Genomic DNA, 21,160 nt, shown 5'->3' with positions numbered 1-21,160 from the left:
TGTGGACCCAGTAAAGCAAAACACATTCATTACAAAACAGATTTATTCGTTGTATTGGGGGCAGATGGCAAAGACGTGACCTATTCCATACTCTCCTTACAGTGTAAGTAATGATCCTTCTAGTCCGCATCACCCAATGAGTATATGATTATTGGTGCTAGAAGTCCACAGACAGCCAAGGGCGTAGTCAGAGTCTGGCTGTGCAAAACAAGGTCCCCCGAGAGCAGCCATCTTGTTCACTAATACTGCAGCTGTAAGGCAGGTCACTGGAGGACACCCACAAACACCCCTAGGTCCTGTGTGTACCAGCCATGATAGCCCCAAACAACCCCCCCATCCCACCCCTACCCCATCTGCCCGGAAATACTGAATGGCATGATTTGTTCACAGCCATGGGACGGAGACATTTTCATTGGCAGACATCACAGTGTGAGCTCTCTAGAGGTCCTCCCCTCAGCCAATCAGGCGATAGAACACCCAGCAGGCAAACGTGAGCCAGTGGCCAGTCCAGCTCAGCTCAGACCACTTATTGATAGTGTGTGACATCCCGTAACCCTGAGGAAGGAGAGAAGAGAATCAAGGAACCTGTTCTTAAATGGGAACGCCACCTTTACGGAAATCTATTGCACAGACGGGAGTGGATCATTAGGTCGACATTATCTAGGTTGACAATCAATAGGTCGACACATAAAAAAGGGTCAACATGGTCTACGTCGACAGTGGCTTCATGTTTACACAAGCAAAAGGTCGACATGATGGTTTTTGCTGTGGACAGCGTATAAGTGGGGCACACTATTATAATATAAATCTACAGATGGAGCAGCTCTCTGTGTTACCGCCAGCTCGCCATATCACTAGAGCTGCCGGACGCGCGAGTGTTTCATTGCCAAGAATAGGGAACACGCGCCCCGTTGTGGCGTACGTCGTAGGGCGGCGGACTGTATGCCACTTGGATCGTGAACTAAGAACAAGTCGATTAAAAAAAAAAAAAAAAAAAAAAAATCATGAAAAACTCGTTAACCATTAACATGTTGACCGTTTGCTTGTGTTACCCTTACTCAATGACGACCTAGACAGTGTCAACCTTTTCCATCTGATGACCTATTACCTGTTGACTACAAAAAAAAAAAACCTGCGAGAAGTTATAACCTCCCTGCTCCCATGTACGTACTGTAGTCTAAAGGCCCATACACGCTAAGCAAGATTATAATTTGCCTCTTCTGAGCGATATCATTTATAACATTGCTTAGTTTGTACGTTCCATATTGTCAGCGATGTGCGCTTCCGTGGGTTGTTACGAATGCCCCTGGTCGTCCTGCAAGTACAGGCGATGGAAGACATCGTTAACAACAGAAAGCAGCTGGCTCCCCACTCGCTGTCGCCGGCATCGGCAAGCGTGTATGCAATCCAATGCTTGAAAACAACCAGATCCCCCAATATCGCTGGGTACACTCATCGTGTAGGTGTATACACCAAGGGGCACATATACATGGGGGATTTGAAGCAGCCAATTAAATACCAGGTACCAAAACAGGTTTTAAAGGCCATACTAACTTGTTTAAAAAAACAAAATAAAATGTCAAAACACAACGGATATCATCATGTATGACAAAGGGCGCAACAGAACAATTCACAGGTGCCGGCGGCCATACGGGTTCAGATTTATTTGGGTAGCATCAGATACGTAAGGGAAAAAAATAAAATAAAAAAAACACATATTGGGATCGATTCAGGATGTTGTGATCGGAATTCGGCCCCAATGGTCGGGGTTTGCGCATGTGAAACGGCAGTGACTGGCTTTGGCGAGTGACACTCTCGCCGGGCCGTTTGCTGTGGGGGGGGGGACGGGGGGCGTCCAGGGGAACACCAGCATTTTATCCACCTGATTTTGCCATGTAACTGATTGCGGCTTCAAATAAAATGGGAAAACTCTCCCAAAATCTCTCACTTTGGGATTCTCTCACCCGATTACATTTGGCCCAGGATGTTGCTACGGGCAACCAATCAGATCCTGTCTATTATCTTCTAAAAGTGCTAAATAATTAAGTAGTAGATTGTGATTGGTTCCCCATAGTAACCTCCCATGTGAAATAGGACTCCCATCTTCATTAATGTCCCCCAATGGATCAATTTATTAAGATGGGCATTCTAGTGAAGATGGGATGTTGCCCATAGCAACCAATCAGATGTAGATGGCATCTGGTTGCTATGGCAACATCCGATCTTCAATAGAACTCACATCTTAGTCAATTTACCCCAATGTGATCATGTCCTAGTACAGTCCGTTATACGATGTGGGACTCTGGGCCTTATTCTAGTTCACTCTTTCTGACAAAATCCTTCTTAGATGGACAAAACCATGTGCACTGCAGGTGGGGTGGATGTTACTTGTGCAGAGAGAATTAGATTTGGGTGGGGTTTTACTTCAAAGTGAGATCTATATTGCAGTGTAAAAATAAAGCAGTCAGTATTTACCCTGCACAGAAACAAAATAACTCACCCAAATCTAACTCTCTCTGCACATGTTACATCTGCCCCACCTGCAGTGCACATGGTTTTGTCCATCTAACAAGGAAAGAGTGAACTAGAATAAGGCCCAATAGCTCAAAAAAGTACATTATTGGGTACTTGTGTAGTATCACGGCGCATCGCATACCACTGATTAAGGTATGCGATGGACCCGATTTGAGGTTTTTCCCGGGAAGAGTGTATGATTTTAATATCGCGTCGCATCGCATGCCATTATAATGGCATGCGATGCGACGTGTGGTGAGCGCAGCGAGCCTGCGAGGGGCGGCGGTACGCGTCCTCCGACCTTTTCATACCCCCACTATCCACGTCGGCGTGGAGTTGATTTTATATAGTGTGGCGAGCCACCGAGCCCGAAGCGTTGGCGAGGTGAAGCGTAATACTTGTGAAGTAATGCGCGTCCGCTCGCCACGCTTCGGGCTCGGTGGCTCGCCACACTATATAAAATCAACTCCCCGCTGACGTGGATAGTGGGGGGTATCAAAAGGTCGGAGGACGCGTACCGCCACCGCTCGACACGCTTCGGGTTGGCGTTGATAGTGGGGTGGCGTTAACAATGGGGGGGGCATTTAATATTGTCAGTACCCATCAGGGTGGGTGTACAATGTAAAATTGGGTATAATCGCGTCTCATCGCATCGCATGCGATCATATGGCATGCAATGCGTTTTTTTTGGTTGTACAATGGCATGCGATGGAAATGGGGGCGCCGTGATAATACACAAGTACCCATTATTGTCTTCCATTTACACAGAACGTTTAGGAAAAGACAGCGAGACAGACCTACCAGCAGATCTACATAGACACAGACTTACCGGAAGAACTACAGATCACAGAACAGTCGCGTCACCACCAAATCTACATTACCTCCTCCTCGGTGGAGTCCTCTGAGTCGGTATCAAACATGGAGCCCAGGTATGTCAGCTGGAGCACAGCAAGGATCCCGAATAGGATGTTGATCATATAAACCAGGACACCCTGTTGGAAGGAACAGTATGGTGCAGGTTAGTGGGTGAGGTCAGAGTCTTGGATGGAGACAACTCTGCAGCTGGGGGGGGGGACACGACACAGAATCTCACCTTTTTATTGCGATGGGCACAGGATGGGGGGCATTTCTTGGACGCAATACAAGCGCTAAAGATCTCCGATAATCTTCTCCGCAGCACTGCAATACAAGGTACAAGTCATGGCGGGTGAGGGTTAGAGTTTAAAGGGGGTTTTCAATCTAGGATAACGGCTCTCGATCCTGGTCGACAGCCGTGATCCTGGCCCGTTTTGCGGTCAGCCCGACAGGGATTCAATGTCCCGCCTGCCGATCGGCGCAAAGGGGGCGTGGCCGCGAAAACGGCCGTGGATTGTCGATCTGCGGCGGGGATCACGACAATCCGTGGCCTTTATGGGCAGAACGGGCCCGACAGCTTCTAAAGTCAGGCTCGTTCTGCCGTGATCCCGCTTCAATGCTGTCACTAACTCTGTATCTCCTGTGTACTGGATGGTTGTACTGCTTTACTGTTTTGTTCTCTTTTTTTGTATTGTTTATTGTAGAAACATTTATAAAATACCACTTGATAAAAAAAAAAAAAAAAAAAAGAAGAAGCTAGGACAACTCGGCCCACATACATCGCAGCACCCCAGGGTCTGCCCTGTACACACAACTATGGGAGTATTAAGCAGCCTTATTAATAGGAAGTCCCCCTGGGAAGGACTCCCCACTATCAGCTACCTGGGGAGTTTCCCATGGGCGGAGTTTTCCCGCACACACAGCATTTTAGTCAGTGTCATTGGAAAGGAAGACTCACCGTGTTCCACGTATGTTATAAATCCCAGGGATAACAGCACGGCTGCCAGGTGGAAACTGAGACCCTGGGAAAACACAAAACACACACATGACGCTGGGTGCTCCCATGTATGACTGATACCTACTATGTTCCCCAACCACTCCACAATAGCACTTTCTCTGCCCCCCTCTGTCGTGACCCCTCAGACTGTAAGAAAGTGGCACAGAAATCACTGGAATTCATCTCAGCGGAGTCACTGGTGCGCTGGTTCTTATACTCTTGTATGATCCCAGTTACTGTGCCCACACTCCATGTACAGCCGGCACAATCCTTACAGGGTAGCTATCCTTATATATAAAAATATGTATCACCACAAATACATCTAACATTAAACAACCCCGTGATACTCACATGAAGTAGAGCACTTGCTGCATAGGTGACAATAATGGCGTGAAAGGTTCCGAGCTTCAGCGCGTTCTTGAACACATCTGGGAAGAATATTGATCAATAAAATTTGAAAGCAATAAATTTCCACCATTATAGGAACAGGGGCGCGTGTCTGGCATCAGCCCACCTGCGAGAACAGAGCCACCTGTCTGGCATCAGCCCACCGGTCAGAACAGAGGTGTGCCTCTGGCATCAACCCACCCGCGGGAACAGAGCATGTCCGGCAAATGCTTGGCATGGCATTGGCAACAGAGTCGTGTGCCTGGCATCAGCTTGTCCGCGGGAACAGATCTGTGTGTCTGGCAGCAGCTTGGCATGGGAGCTAAGCTGCATGTATGTCAGAGGATACTTACATGTGTGTAACCACCGGGACATGGGCAAGTTCCAACTGGTCACAACATCAACCATTGAACGAGGGATCTCTACATTCAGTGGACGAGAAACTGTGAGGTCCCTGAGGAAAATAGGGAGAAATTAAAGAGCTTATAGAGACAGGAATAAGGGAAGCTCATTATATGGTAAGGGAGGAGACTGGAATAGGGGACGGTCATTATATGGTGAGGGAGGAGACCGGTCACAGAGAGGAGACAGGAACAGGGGACGGTCATTATATGGTGAGGGAGGAGACCGGTCACAGGGAGGAGACGGTCATTATATGGTGAGGGAGGAGACCGGTCACAGAGAGGAGACAGGAATAGGGGACGGTCATTATATGGTGAGGGAGGAGACCGGTCACAGAGAGGAGACAGGAACAGGGGACGGTCATTATATGGTGAGGGAGGAGACCGGTCACAGAGAGGAGACAGGAATAGGGGACGGTCATTATATGGTAAGGGAGGAGACCGGTCACAGGGAGGAGACAGGAATAAGGGAAGCTCATTATATGGTGAGGGAGGAGACCGGTCACAGAGAGGAGACAGGAATAGGGGACGGTCATTATATGGTGAGGGAGGAGACCGGTCACAGAGAGGAGACAGGAACAGGGGACAGTCATTATATGGTGAGGGAGGAGACAGGAATAGGGGACAGTCATTATATGGTGAGGGAGGAGACAGGAATAGGGGACAGTCATTATATGGTGAGGGAGGAGACAGGAATAGGGGACAGTCATTATATGGTGAGGGAGGAGACAGGAATAGGGGACAGTCATTATATGGTGAGGGAGGAGACAGGAATAGGGGACAGTCATTATATGGTGAGGGAGGAGACAGGAATAGGGGACGGTCATTATATGGTGAGGGAGGAGACAGGAATAGGGGACGGTCATTATATGGTAAGGGAGGAGACCGGTCACAGGGAGGAGACAGGAATAGGGGACAGTCATTATATGGTGAGGGAGGAGACAGGAATAGGGGACAGTCATTATATGGTGAGGGAGGAGACAGGAATAGGGGACGGTCATTATATGGTGAGGGAGGAGACCGGTCACAGAGAGGAGACAGGAACAGGGGACAGTCATTATATGGTGAGGGAGGAGACAGGAATAGGGGACAGTCATTATATGGTGAGGGAGGAGACAGGAATAGGGGACAGTCATTATATGGTGAGGGAGGAGACAGGAATAGGGGACAGTCATTATATGGTGAGGGAGGAGACAGGAATAGGGGACAGTCATTATATGGTGAGGGAGGAGACAGGAATAGGGGACGGTCATTATATGGTAAGGGAGGAGACCGGTCACAGGGAGGAGACAGGAATAGGGGACAGTCATTATATGGTGAGGGAGGAGACAGGAATAGGGGACAGTCATTATATGGTGAGGGAGGAGACAGGAATAGGGGACGGTCATTATATGGTGAGGGAGGAGACCGGTCACAGGGAGAAGACAGGAATAGAGGAAGTTCATTATTTGGTAAGGGAGGAGACCGGTCACATGGAGAAGACAAGAATAGAGGAAGCTCATTATATGGTGAGGGAGGAGACCGGTCACAGGGAGGAGACAGGAATAGGGGACGGTCATTATATGGTGAGGGAGGAGACCAATAATCACAGGGAGGAGACAGGAAGCTCATTATATGGGTCAGGGAGGAGACCGATCACAGGGAGGAGACAGGAATAGAGGAAGCTCATTATATGGTAAGAGAGGAGACCGATCACAGTGAGGAGACAGGAATAGGGGATGGTCATTATATGGTGAGGGAGGAGACCAGTCACAGGGAGGAGACAGGAATAGGGGACGGTCATTATATGGTGAGGGAGGAGACCGGTCACAGGTAGGGAATGGTCATTATACGGCTGAGTGAGGGGAACGGTCATTATACGTGTGAGCGAGGGGAGCGATTATAAGGAGGAGACAAGAATAGGGAAAGATGTTGGAAAAGGACCCCATGAGTGAGTGTGGGTGTAAGTTATGCAGAAACCATCTGCACTCATACTCACCAGTGAACATGATCCTTCTCCTCTGTGAACCCAGCTCCAGAGAGGACAGTCGTCACTTCCGACAAAAATCCCACAAAGTAATTACTGAAGTGGAAGGAGGAGGCATTCTCGTAGGCCCGCAGCCACCTGGGGGAAGAGACCGACACTTCTGTTAATGGGGCACTGTGGTAGGCGCAGGGGGGAGATCAGAGGTTTGGTGGCAGGGACCAAGCATCGTACACATCAATGTAGAAAATGACAGCACCTTAGGCAGAGTCCCATAATAAGCAGGGTATCTCAATACAAATCCCACACATTTAACTTAACTTCGCACTGCCCCTACGTACGGAACCACAGCTGTAATGGCATTGATCTCTGAATCAGGCCCATTACCGCTAACCACATCCCCTGGAATAAAAAAGGCGGAAAGATGCGTCAGACTTACCTTACCGCAAACCCCCTGCAGCGGAGAGAGGAAGAGAGGGAGGGTGAGAATGTGACATACAGAAAGAACAATAAACAGACGCAGAGGCGAATGGGCACGCAGCGCCACGTGGAACAGGTCACATGATGTGTTAGAATGCAGGTGACTACACGGTACACGAGGACACATGCTTCGGATGAGAACATACAGGCAACAAATAAGCAGAACATTTCTCGCACATTACAAATATATAAGTCGCTATACGCAGGGATGATATACTGTCAGGAAGGAAGGGGTTGTACAATGACGCAGAGAGAACGGGGTAATACCTGGCTTTGCGTTTCTTACTGGAGGATCCGCAAAAGTGAGAAGCAGAAAAAAAAAGGAAAGAAAAAGGCCTGAACATCAAATACGGACCATAAAGGAAACAATAGAGAGGTCACACAGGTCACATAGAGAATGGGGTATACTTTCCCTAGAGATGGAACTGCTTATATATAAGATACTGTATGTATACAGGAAAAGTGTAAGTTAAGAACTGATTCTCCTCACTACTTTTCAAACCTCATTCCTGCTCCCACCAGTGTCCTCGCCACTTCCACCATTCTCCTTCTCGCTCCCACCAATGTCTTCGCCACTTCCACCATTCTCCTTCTCGCTCCCACCAGTGTCCTCGCCACTTCTACCATTCTCCTTCTCGCTCCCACCAGTGTCCTCGCCACTTCCACCATTCTCCTTCCCATTCCCACCAGTGTCCTCGCCACTTCCACCATTCTCCTTCCCGCTCCCGCCAGGGTCCTCACCACTTCCACCATCCACATTCCCGCTCCCACCACAGTCCTTGCCACTTCCACCATTCTCCTTCCCATTCCCACCAGTGTCCTCGCCACTTCCACCATTCTCCTTCTTGCTCCCACCAGTGTCCTCTCCACTTCCACCATCCACATTCCCGCTCCCACCACAGTCCTCGCCACTTCCACCATTCTCCTTCCCATTCCCACCAGTGTCCTCGCCACTTCCACCATTCTCCTTCTTGCTCCCACCAGTGTCCTCTCCACTTCCACCATCCACATTCCCGCTCCCACCACAGTCCTCGCCACTTCCACCATTCTCCTTCCCATTCCCACCAGTGTCAATGCTACTTTTGGCATGTCCCAAAAAAATAATTAAATTCTCGTTCCTCCTTCCAAATATCACATCCCGTTTAATGCTTTCTCACCGACAATATAAGCACAACCTCCCAAACCAATGACTCCGAAGTCACACCTGACTCAAGCCTCCAAATCACTTCTCACACTCAACAGCCTTCAAATTCTCTGTGGGATTCTCTCAGGTGACCCCTTTTCAGGCCTTCCTCTGCGGCTTGCTCTGTCTGCTGCCTCCAGAATTCAATTCAAAGTCCAAACCCTTAAACACACGCTCCGGCCTACATCCCCCTCTCATCTGCACATACTCTACCCATCACCCTGTCCATTCTGCTTCTTCCCTAGTTATGCTATCTAGGCATGGACTTTCCAACCAGGGAGGAGATAGATCAAACCCTCAAACTGAAATATGGTGAAGCAGTTTCCCATAGATAGCAATACCTATAGTAACGATAGGTAGACGTTAATTGGTTGCTCCGGGCAACTTATCAACAGCCTCTCTCTCTCTCTCTCTCTCTCTCAGAGGTTTAATACATCCCCCTTCAGCCTCCAAAGCTTTGAAGGTTCTCTGAAAATCCACCCAGTCTCTGAAGCATACTCAACAGCCACCAGCCTGATACCTCCACCCGCTGCACTCATATAGGCAGTTACCCCAAACTCTAGCACTTGCCCCTAAACCGCATTCCCGCCCGATTAGATTGTAAGTCCTGAGGAGCAGATACCTCTTCATCCTTATTTCATGGACACCGTAATCATGTGATCGCTTTCATGTAGCTCCTTAGGCCTGAAGTTGTCACCACAATATTATTATTAATAATACCAATAATATTACGGGGAAGGAACAGTAGGGTAGCATGGAACAGCAGACCGTGGGGATGGCAATCAATCACCGATGGTTTTGGAACCATCAATGGTCTAGAGCCAAGGACATTATTTTGCCATCAATGGCACAGGATCGATGCTGGTTACCCAATGATTACTGGCGCTGCCCGTCCAATGCCGGCACCTGCACAACACTTAGTCACTGATGGCTAAGTCACAAGTGGTTATAAATCACCGATGATAAAGCCATCGATGGCCATCACTAGAAGAGATTATATAAATGTTGTAGATATCCCCGTGTAGGAGACAAGCACTCACTTTCTCAGCAGCCGGTCTCCATAGATGGGGATGAAGTACGGGAAGAGGTATGGAGAGACACACGTGGACACCAGGAGGCAAATTAGGCAGAGCACCAGTCTGTGGCACACACGCCGGAACCAGCTGAAACTCTACAAACATACAGGAGAAAGAGAATCAGAGCAGGTAGAGGCGACAGGAAAACTGCAGCAACACATTATATAACAACCGCACTAACACACACCTTCTGTCCCCTCCCTCACACCAAACTAACAGCAACATATAATATAACAACCGCACTAACACACACCTTCTGCCCCCCTCACACCAAACTAACAGCAACATATAATATAAAAACGCAACTAACACAGACCTTCTGCCGCCCTCATACCAGACCACCAGCAACATATTATATAACAACGCAACTAACACAGACCTTCTGTCCCCCTCATACCAGACCACCAGCAACATATTATATAACAACACAACTAACAGAGACCTTCTGCCGCCCTCATACCAGACCACCAGCAACATATTATATAACAACGCAACTAACACAGACCTTCTGTCCCCCCCCTCACACCAAACTAACAGCACCATATTATATAACAACCGCACTAACACAGACCTTCTGCCCCCTCCCTCATACCAAACTACCAGCACCATATTATATAACAACCGCACTTATGCTGTGTACACACGGTCCGATTTCCTTTCCGATGTTGACGATATAGTCAACATCGGATCGGCATCGGATCAACATCGGATGCAGATCGCAAGGGTTTTAACCCTTCCGATCCCGATCCGCGTTCATGTATCGGAAGCCAGAAAGTCTTGGCTGCCTTGTCTATATAGTGCAGATCTGCACTATATAGTCAAGATTGGATGCAAATCGGATGTGCCTTAAGATCCTATCCACGATCCTATCTGATCAGATCGTGGATAGGATCTCAAGGCACATCTAATGTGTGTACACACCATAACACAGATCTTCTGCCCCCTCCCTCATACCAGACCACCAGCACCATATTATATAACAACCGCACTAACACGGACATTTTGCCCCCTCATATCAAACTACCAGCACCATATTATATAACAACCGCACTAACACAGACCTTCTGCCCCCTCTCATACCAGTTCTCTGCCATCTCCTCCGCTCAGTGGAACCCAGCACTGGTTACACACAGCTTCACTATCCCACTTTGCTCACCAGTTTCCGCCCATTTACTGCTTGTAGATAACTGGTGAAACTGATCCAAGGCCCGAAGATGACGGTCCCCACAAAATACACATATCCCATGAATTCAACTGGGGAGGGGATGGAGCGTACCACCCCTCGGTCCACGTCAAACCCCAAGGACACCGCCTTCATCGCCACAATCATCTGCGCACCTAAAAGAGAAACATGGGCATAAGATGATACATTTATTGCAGTAGCTCCAGCAAACCCCCCCTACATTAGAATAGGGCTGATTGCAGGATACTGTATTATGACCATACTGTAAATCACTGGACTGGCGCCCTCTAGTAACTGCTTTATGCCCCGTACACTACAGACTATGCAGACCAGGGGATGTGAGGCACAGGGAAAAGGTGTCTGGGGGAAGTGTGCTTCTCACTCCAACTCCGAACCTAACAATTTTTAATAATTCAATGGATGCGTCTTTTGTACGAACCTCTCATCTTGTGCCAGCTGACTGTGTCCACCATGTGCATCTCCCTGTAGTAGGAAGAAACGGGAGAGTTAAATTATTTGGAGGGGTTGCACAGGCTGTGTGTGTGTGTGTGTTGTTCCGGTTCTCACCCCATCAGGAGATAGATGAGGATGGTGGTGGACAGCAGGACCCCCCGGTGCTGGGAGTGTCGGCAGAGGAAGAGCACCAGGTAACACAGCAGGCTTAGTAGGACAACCCAGATCATCTGCAGCTGGAAGAAGTGATAGAGGCAGAAGAAGCCGCCAGCAATAGTGAACAGGTGCTTCAGGTGGGATGGCAGACCTGGTGGGAACAGCAGAGAGACGTCCTCAGTTGGAATTATAAGTATGTACAGGAGGGTAGAGCAGGAAATAGTTGGGCAGTGTAGGGTATAGGAGGGTAGAGCAGGAAATAGTTGGGCAGTGTAGGGTATAGGAGGGTAGAGCAGGAAATAGTTGGGCAGTGTAGGGTATAGGAGGGTAGAGCAGGAAATAATTGGGCAGTGTAGGGTAGAGCAGGAAATAGTTGGGCAGTGTAGGGTATAGGAGGGTAGAGCAGGAAATAGTTGGGCAGTGTAGGGGTATAGGAGGGTAGAGCAGGGAGTAGGTCGGCAGTGAAGGGTATAGGAGGGCAGTGCAGGGAACAGATGGGCAGTGCAGGGAACAGGAGGGCAGTGCAGGGAACAGGAGGGCAGTGCAGGGAACAGGAGGGCAGTGCAGGAAACAGGTGGGCAGTGCAGGAAACAGGTGGGCAGTGCAGGAAACAGGTGGGCAGTGCAGGGTATAGGAGGGCAGTGCAGGGTATAGGAGGGCAGTGCAGGGTATAGGAGGGCAGTGCAGGGTATAGGAGGGCAGTGCGTATATAGACATATGTCCAATGCACTCACAGTTACAGTTTTTTTCAGGATGGTGCTCCCATAAGGCACGTATTTGCACACGGTCCAGATCCAAAATCCAAAAAATATTCAGGGCACTCACCAGATAGCAGTAAACCAATGCTTTTTTATTCCATCATAGTCAGAGAAAATAAGCCCTTAATCATGGCAGTCCAACTCCCACACAGAAATGCAACTGGTTGCTTATTTTCTCTGACTATGATGGAATAAAAAAGCATTGGTTTACTGCTATCTGGTGAGTGCCCTGAATATTTTTTGGAATATATATATATATATATATATATATATATATATATATATATATATATATATATATATATATATATATATATATATATATATATATATATATATATATATATATATATATATTCCTGGCCATTTTCCCGCAGAGACAGATTAATGTGTGTTGGGTCACCTAATTTGAGGAAGTCCACTATCAATAAAATGGTGTATTCATGATGGTATAACGTGTAACTGCCGCCAGCATCACTGTCGTGCCACAAAATCACATTATGCGACACAGAACCCAAAGTTAATGCCCCAGTGCCCTACGCTGGTGACGTGGCTACATGTGTGTGGGGGGGGGGGGCCTGGAAAATCACCCCAGCCATCCTGTCATTAATCCGGGTCTGGCTTCCAGATCACCCATGAAGATCCTGGCAGATGTGAATAACGCATGTTGTGCTGCACACGTGGATGCAGGAGAGGGGACGCCATTGAACACATATTGTGCATGTATTTCACATGTGCCCATATTCCTGATCTGGCAACACTGCCATGTACCTGGTACCTTAGACATAAACCCTTACCCAGCCTCCACAGAACCCGGCATCCCAGGCACATAAGCAGCAGCACCCAGATCTGATCCAGTCCTTGCAGGACAGTGGGGAGGACACATCCATTGAGAAGCTGCTCGTAGAATTCCCTGCGGCTGAAGGCACCCATCTTTTCTGGTCCAGGGGGCTCAGTGGTCCCGACCTATAGACACATAATAACCCAAATTATACACACACACATATACATACATACACATATGACTATGGATAGGGCATACATTACCCAGCAGCAGCTCCCTGCTACCCCCTCCTCATCTGCTCAGTGCCATTCCTCTTTCCCCATTCTCCCTGGCATACAGGGGGTGATGCTCTGATGCCTGCCTGTAACAATGTATGCTTTAAAGGGAACAAATGAGAGCAGAGTGTTGAGAAAAGGCACCAATCACAGAGCAGAAATGGATCCTCTCTAAACTAAGCAGAGAAAAAAAATCCAATCACAGGGCAGGACAAGAGGGGGATGGACCAATCGCATGCTGAGGTAGGAAATTCCCTCCTTGTCACAGATACCAGTAGCAAGGATTGACCAATCAGCAGATAGGAGATGCTGAACTGGACCAATGAGAGATCATAAAGCCTAGGGGGGGCGCTCCAGTTCCCCCAACCGGAAAAGGGGTTCAAATTATTGTCTGTCATACCGACCAGTGGTGACGAGGCAGAGGCGGGAGCAGAATGAAAAACGATACAGGTGCCGGAAAGTGGAATCTAACCAAGAATATGGCGGCGCACTAACCTGGAACTTGTTTTTGACAGAAATAGCCCTCCCTCTAGTGTCTACCGCCGGTATCGCAATCACTAGGTTCACCTAACCGTGTTCACTGGAGGGGCGTGTACGATCAAGGTGTGTGCACGCCCCTCTCCCCGGGGTTAGCCAAACAGCTTCCATGGGACGAGCGTCTTGCGAGGTTCATACTAGGCTGTGGTATGGCCCGCCCTCTTCTGCTTACCCAATGAGGTGTTGAATTTTCCTTATTAGGTGGGCGGGGCTGTTGGTTTTTTCTACGAGTCTTTGTTCTGATTGGCTGGCTCATGACAGCTTGTGTGATATGATTGGAAGAATTATCACCAGTGGGTGTGCACTTGGTATAATATAGAGTAGAATTCAATTCAATGTACTGAGTAGGCACTGGGCAGACAAAGGTGTGCAGAGAGGAAGGAGCAGCTCAGGTAAGTATAAACACACACACACACACATATATACATATATAGCTCATAACCCTTTATCTGCCTTTAAATCCAATGTTTATGGCATGTAATCATTGATGGTTTAAACCATCGATGGGCATCAGACACCCGGCATCCCAGCAGTGGGGCATGTCGGGTGGGGGGGCAAATCAGGGACCAGGACAGGGATGGGGTTAAGTGGGGTAACAGGGAGCAGGACTGAGGGTACTTGTGTATTATAGCGGCGCCCCCGATTTCCATTGCGCGATTTTTTAATCTCATCGCATGCCATGCACCCGATGGAATGCGATGCGATGCAACGCGATTTTTGCCCCCTATACGATGAAAGATTGTATAAGCACCCTAAAGGGTGCTTTTAAGCACCGTAATGGGTGCTTACAATGTTAAATGCACCCCCACGCCACCCCCCCACTATAAACGTAAACCCGAAGCGTGGCGAGCGCAGCGAGCCCGCAAAGGGCGGCGGTACGCGTCCTCCGACCTTTTCATACCCCCACTATCCACGTCGGTGTGGAGTTGAGAATAGAAAGTGTGGCGAGCGCAGCGAGCCACCGAGCCCGAAGCGTGGCGAAGGGACGCGGATACCTTCACAGGTATCGGAGTCCCCCCGCGGCCTTCACAGGTATCCGCGTCCCCTCGCGGGGCTCGCTGCGCTCGCCACGCTTCGGGCTCGGTGGCTCGCCACACTTTCTATTCTCAACTCTACGCCGACGTGAATAGTGGGGGTATGAAAAGGTCGGAGGACGCGTACCGACGCCCCTCGCGGGCTCGCTGCGCTCGCCACGCTTCGGGTTCACGTTTATAGTGGGGGGGTGGCGGGGGGTGCATTTAACATTGTAAGCACCCATTAGGGTGCTTATACAATGTTTAATCGCATCGCACTGCATTGTATGCCATATACTATGTCATACAATTTTAAAATTGTATGGCATTGTACAATATCGCGTCGCATCGCATACCATCGTATGCCTTATGGTATGCGATGCGATGGGCGCCGCCAAAATACACAAGTACCGGACTGAGTGATGTTACCCCCTGCACAGACAAAAACCATATTGACAGGTGTATGTCATGTGTGGCGGTGAACCTTCCTACCCCTGCTGTGAGGCAGTGATGCTAGCCACTATGCAACCATGCTACCCTATGTATAGAGAAACAGCCGAGACACAAGAGGGGGCATCGTTAGTAGACAGATGCCTACTAGATGAAGTTTGGTCTAGATCTGGGGTAGCCAACCCTAGTCCTCGAGAGTTACCAACAGTGCATGTTTTGCAGGTCTTCTCACAGAATCACAAGTGAGCTAATTAGCTCCACCTGTGGATCTTTTAAAATGTGTCAGTGATTAATGAGTGCAGCTGTGCAGCAGCTAGGTTGTCTGGAAAATGTGAACTGTTGGTAGCTCTCGAGGGCTAGGGTTGGCTACCACTGGTCTAGATCCTCTGTCTGTCTCCTATTACTTGCACCACTGGCTGCTGTATGTGTTTCCATGGAGATATGCATGTTATAATAACTTTAGTCATTGTTCTCTCTCCATAAAAGAAAGTGGAATTGCGACAAAACATGGCTCCAGACGTGGCATCTCCTGTTCCTCACCCTTACTGGCCCCGCGATCTGCAGATAGAAGGATACCGACCTAATGACCGCCCCATGTGGGAGATCTTGGCCTTCCTGTTCTCTGTATCTGGGATCCTACTGGTTGGTACATGGTTCTTGTCCGGCCGGGTGTCCGGCTTGAGCCCAGCGCGGCGCCTGGCGATCTGTTGGTTCATGGTCTGTGGCTTCATCCATGGCGTGATCGAGGGTTGGTTCTCCTTCTACTACCCAGTCATCCCGAAGGACCAGGCGTTCCTGTCGCAGCTATGTAAGAAGGGGATGGCGTGGGTGGTCTGCGGGTTGGGGGAAGCTCTGGATGGGCTTGCATGGAGGAAATGGGTTAGGCTTAGCATCTTTTCTGGTCGGGAGGGTTTTTGGTCTGATAGAAGAGATGTGGAGTAGGACTTAAAGACTATCTCCTTTATCAAGGAGGACACATTTCTGGGTGTGTAGCCATTGTGCTCAATAATTGAGGGACATTCATGATGTGACAGAGTCACTGTGATGGGTGATGTCCTCTGTCACTCACCAGGCTGTGATCTATCTCTTCCCAGGGAAGGAATATGGCAAGGGTGACAGCAGATACATCATGTGAGTATTTATTGGTGAATCCTTCCTATATGTACTTTGTTAGTGTATTGCCCAATATGGCTTGTCTATGTTCTAGGTCAGTTATTATGGCCTCCCCCAGTGTCTCTCTCTCCCCCTTTATATCCCTGTCTTCCCATCATCTGTGTATCTTCTCCTGTTCTCTGTACATGGGTCACTCTGTTTGCCCTCCCCACCTCTGGTCTCCACTTAGGTGTCTCTACCATACATCTCCTAAGTGAGTGCATCTCCTTCTTCTTCCCTCAATGTGGGTGTCTGTGCCTGCCTCCTAATTGTGCCAGTTATAGAATAGAATCAACTTTATTGGCCATGTATGCTTACGCACACTAGAATTTTTTTGTGGATTACAGTGCAGCATCGAGCAGGGATGAAGGGGGGGAGGACATTACATACGTTACATTAAGACATTAGGTACTCTTTACCTAGCACGGCGCCCATCGCGGGCATCGCGGCCATCAAATGCACTAAAAAACGGGTGCGACGCAATGCCCACGATTTCCCATGGGGAACAATGTTAAAAGTGTGATTGGACGCGATTTTACTGTTCAATGCCTCAATGCCCGCGATTTTTCCATAGGAAACAATGTTAAATGGGCCACAGAGCCCAAATAGTCCCCCTGAAGTCTTATATGGCCCCCACAATTGTTAACGCCACCCCACGATCAACGTGAACCCGAAGCGTGGCGAGCGCAGCGAGCCCGCGAGGGGCGGCGGTACGCGTCCTCCGACCTTTTCATACCCCCACTATCCACGTCGGCGTGGAGTTGAGAATAGAATAGTGTGGCGAGCGCAGCGAGCCACCGAGCCCGAAGCGTGGCGAGGGGACGTGGATACCTTCACAGGTAAACGCGTCCCTTCGCGGGCTTCACAGGTATCCGCATCCCCTCGCGGGGCTCGCTGCGCTCGCCACGCTTCGGGCTCGGTGGCTCGCTGCGCTCGCCACACTATTCTATTCTCAACTCCACGCCGACGTGGATAGTGGGGGTATGAAAAGGTCGGAAGACGCGTACCGCCGCCCCTCACGGGCTCGCTGCGCTCGCCGCGCTTCGGGTTCACGTTGATCGTGGGGTGGCGTTAACAATTGTGGGGGCCATATAAGACTTCAGGGGGACTATTAGGGCTCTGTGGCCCCTTTAACATTGTTTCCTATGGAAAAATCGCGGGCATTGAACAGTAAAATCTCGTCCAATCACACTTTTAACATTGATCCCTATGGGAAATCGCGGGCATCACGTCGCACCCGTTTTTTTAGTGCATTCGATGGCTGCGATGCCCGCGATTTTTTACCCCCGATGACCGCGATGGACATCGAGGGCGCCATGCTAGGTAAAGAGTACCAGACATTACATACTGGGGGCACATGCCCGCCGAGCTGCGCAGCGCCTAGGCAGCCATCAGCGGCGCCACTGGTCATTGCAGGAGCCAGGTGTGTAACAGTATGAGCAGGAACAGTACAGTTATCAAATGGGAACACATATCCCTGGAGTTGCGCAGCGCCTAGGCAACCATCAGTGGCGCCACTGGTCGCTGCAGCAGCGAGGTAGGTGACAATGGGGGAGATTCTCTAAGTGGAAAACGCGGTAAAAACCCCGTTATCGGGGTTCTTACCGCATTTTGGGATGCTGTAAGCATCCCCCGCCGGGTTACCGCGGCGGGGGGCATCTCCAGAAAAATCTGGCGATGCCCCATAGAAGCCAATGGGCTTCTACCGCATCCAACTGCCGCCCCGCAACGACCCCCGCACGGACCCCCGCCGCTCCGCATCGCCCCCTCACCTGTGTCCGGGCAGCACAGAGCTGTGCTGCCCGGACCTGTGACCTCCTCCCTGCACTGATCCTCTTCCGGGTGCAGAGAGGAGGAGAGCCCGGCGCAGCAGCAGCAGCGCCGGGTGTGAGAGGGAGGGGGGAGCCGCCGGGACCTGCTGGGACCCAGCGACTCTCACCGCAAAGGACAGCTCTTAACGCAATAGCTGTCCTTTGCCATAATTATCGCATATGTTAGAACATATGCGATAATTATAAATGCGATGGGGGGCGGAGATTCTTAGAGAATCTCCCCCAATATGAGCAGGGACAGTACAGTTTATCACACAGGGAACACATACACCTAGCTGCTGCCTATGCTTTTCTCATTTCCACCCCTGTCCTCTCTCCTTTCTTCTCACAGAGCAGATAATTTTACAGTCTGCATGGAAACCATCACAGCCTTGGCCTGGGGGCCTCTGAGCGTGTGGACTGTGATCTCCTTCCTCCGGAGGCAGCCGTACCGCTTCGTGCTGCAGCTCATCGTGTCCCTTGGTGAGTGGCACCAGGGTTTGTGCTTTGGGAGGTGGATAGGAAACCAGTTGGAGATGTCAGGATGTATATGATAGAAGGGACGATAATGACATTGAAGCTATTTTATTCTCAACAGTTACATATGTATCATGCACACATATTCCACAGCGCTGTACAGAGAATAGGCTCACCAGTTCCTGCCCAATGGAGCTTACAATCTATATTCTGTTACACAGATATACACACTGGCTTTTTTACCCTGAAGCCACTTAATCCACCAGTCATTTTTTTGAGTGTAGGAGAAAACCGGACACACAAACATGGGTAGGCCATACAAACTCCACACAGATATGGCCCTGGTTGGAATCAAACCCATGCTCTCAATGCTGTGGAGCAACAGCAATGCTAACCACTGTGCCACCATTATGACCACACAATGTTGGAGCCTAGACCCCAAGGATCTAATCATTTGGTAGACGTCTTCACATGGGTGAGCTGCACTTTTAGGCCCCGACTGGTAGTTTGTTCCAGTCTTAGGCCACATCTGGTAGTTTGAACCCCAGACTCTTCCCTTGCTATACCGCCTGCTGACGCCTCTCTTTCTCCACACAGGTCAGCTATACGGTGACGTCCTGTATTTCTACACCGAGTACCGGGAGGGATTCTCGCACAGTGAGATGTACCATCCCATCTATTTCTGGTTCTACTTCGTCTTCATGAATGCCCTGTGGATTATCATCCCATCTGCACTGATTGTGGACGCTTGGGTCAATCTGAGCCATTCGCAGGCCACGGCGGATGCTGCGCGGCCTGCAGTCAAAGCCAAAAGGAAATGAACGTTGAGTTCCGTCCATGGACAATTCCCGGGCGGTCCAAGTCTCTGGCCCCTTGGAGTACGCAGTGTGGCAGAAGTTGCCCACAGAAGGGCTGCGTCTGTCGTATTATCATCATATACATGTCAGGGACCAGAAAACCCTGTGGAGCGGAACCAGGCAGTTCATAGAACACATCCTACAAATCAGGACCTCCATATGAAATCCTATCACCACTGATAATTACAGTAATGCTCGGTAGCACTGTACATGAAACTAACCCTGTGCCTTACGATAACACCTGACCTCTAAACACACTGTCCGGGTTTTCATGATATCCAGGTTTCAGCACAGATGGTTTCAACAAAATAACTAAGGTACTAACATACCTCTCAACTTGTGCACAAAAATTGGGGGCGTGGCTTGCCGCGGGAGGGGGTGTGGGCTATAATCGTGATGTGTCCTGAGGCCATGCCCCCGTTTTATGCTGTGGGGGCATGGCGTCTATTGTCCACTAACCAGCAACTAACCGGGGACTCACAACTGTGTCCCCCCCCCCCCCCCCCCCCCCGGGACGTTCCCACGATTATCGGGACGGTTGGGAGGTATGTACTAATGAAGTCACCTGTGCTCAAGCCTGGATATCACTAAAACCTGGCCTTGTAGTATGTCTTGGAAGCCGAGGGTGGGAATGCCTGCATTAGTCTTTTATTGTCAAACAAGATATTACATTAGAGACCACCCAAGTTTATGAGACCATTCGTCATAGTAGTTTAGAAGTTCGTCAGTCACCTAAAACCATCAGCAAAGGTTATAATAGTCTGTCGGACAATAGAAAAGTTATTTGTTTACTGACTGTAACACCATGTATTTTTGGATACTATGTGCTGTATTTATATGTACCAGCAGCAACTGTGCATAGCAGGCTGGGACCTGTAGTTCCAACCCAATCGGTTTGGCTATCGATACGCAAAAGGTAATCCTGTAGGGCTGGTTATCTCTTCAGCTTTCTGATGATATCTCCTGGACTTTGTATTGCTGCTGCTTCCCCAAGGCCTCACACCTGCCCTTCGCCCGTCTTAATCTCTGTTTACATAGAGGAAAGCTATATGGCACGGGCATCATATACAGCGACTCCGTTCCCCAGAATTTGGGATTGACTTAATGTGCTCAAAATAAATGTTAATTTTTAATAAAAATCGATATTTACTGCAGTTTTCTTTGCCAGTTCAAGGAACATTCGGACCAGGTGCAGAACACAATCCAGGCACGTCCGTATTTCTAACTAAGCACGTACATTTGAAGAGTAGACTGCGGCAGAAGTTTACACAAATGGTAGGAGTTGGGGGAAGGGCGGTACTCACTCAGTACAGAGTAGGTGCATTGTTGGGTACTGGTGTATTAGCAGGGTGCCCATTACGTAGTTTACATAGTGGTGTATTGAGAATACTAATACAC

The 21,160-nt window shown here is 49.3% G+C and overlaps 2 protein-coding genes across 6 annotated transcripts; one reads left to right on the top strand and one right to left on the bottom strand.

The window, feature by feature from the left end:
• Window positions 1–25: 25 nt before the first annotated feature.
• Window positions 26–14,095, bottom strand: PORCN (porcupine O-acyltransferase). Of its 4 annotated transcripts, XM_083161373.1 has the most exons (16): window positions 13,961–14,095; window positions 13,454–13,566; window positions 13,204–13,372; window positions 11,607–11,799; window positions 11,479–11,522; window positions 11,013–11,194; window positions 9,821–9,951; window positions 7,865–7,882; window positions 7,557–7,571; window positions 7,133–7,258; window positions 5,107–5,207; window positions 4,718–4,794; window positions 4,328–4,391; window positions 3,608–3,693; window positions 3,396–3,506; window positions 26–555 (listed from the first exon to the last, which is right to left on the bottom strand). In XM_083161373.1, exons 3-16 carry the CDS (start codon window positions 13,337–13,339, stop codon window positions 454–456), a joined length of 1,386 nt encoding a protein of 461 aa, XP_083017499.1. In that variant the 5' UTR covers window positions 13,340–13,372; window positions 13,454–13,566; window positions 13,961–14,095; the 3' UTR covers window positions 26–453. The 4 variants fall into 4 exon arrangements, with proteins under 4 accessions (XP_083017499.1, XP_083017500.1, XP_083017501.1 ...); XM_083161374.1 differs by lacking the exon at window positions 13,961–14,095 and having other exon boundaries at window positions 13,449–13,876; XM_083161375.1 differs by lacking the exons at window positions 7,865–7,882; window positions 13,961–14,095 and having other exon boundaries at window positions 13,454–13,876.
• On the top strand, window positions 14,082–20,916 carry EBP (EBP cholestenol delta-isomerase). Of its 2 annotated transcripts, none has more exons than XM_083161378.1 (5): window positions 14,082–14,203; window positions 15,952–16,273; window positions 16,560–16,596; window positions 18,781–18,911; window positions 19,503–20,916. In XM_083161378.1, the coding sequence occupies exons 2-5, from the start codon at window positions 15,973–15,975 to the stop codon at window positions 19,724–19,726; spliced, it is 693 nt and encodes a 230-aa protein (XP_083017504.1). In that variant the 5' UTR covers window positions 14,082–14,203; window positions 15,952–15,972; the 3' UTR covers window positions 19,727–20,916. The 2 variants fall into 2 exon arrangements, with proteins under 2 accessions (XP_083017504.1, XP_083017503.1); XM_083161377.1 differs by lacking the exon at window positions 14,082–14,203 and adding an exon at window positions 14,291–14,394.
• Window positions 20,917–21,160: the final 244 nt, after the last annotated feature.

Source organism: Crinia signifera, chromosome 9, assembly GCF_055691185.1.
Source record: "Crinia signifera chromosome 9, ASM5569118v1, whole genome shotgun sequence".
Taxonomy (NCBI): domain Eukaryota; kingdom Metazoa; phylum Chordata; class Amphibia; order Anura; family Myobatrachidae; genus Crinia; species Crinia signifera.
This window is presented reverse-complemented; position numbering and strand designations above follow the sequence as displayed.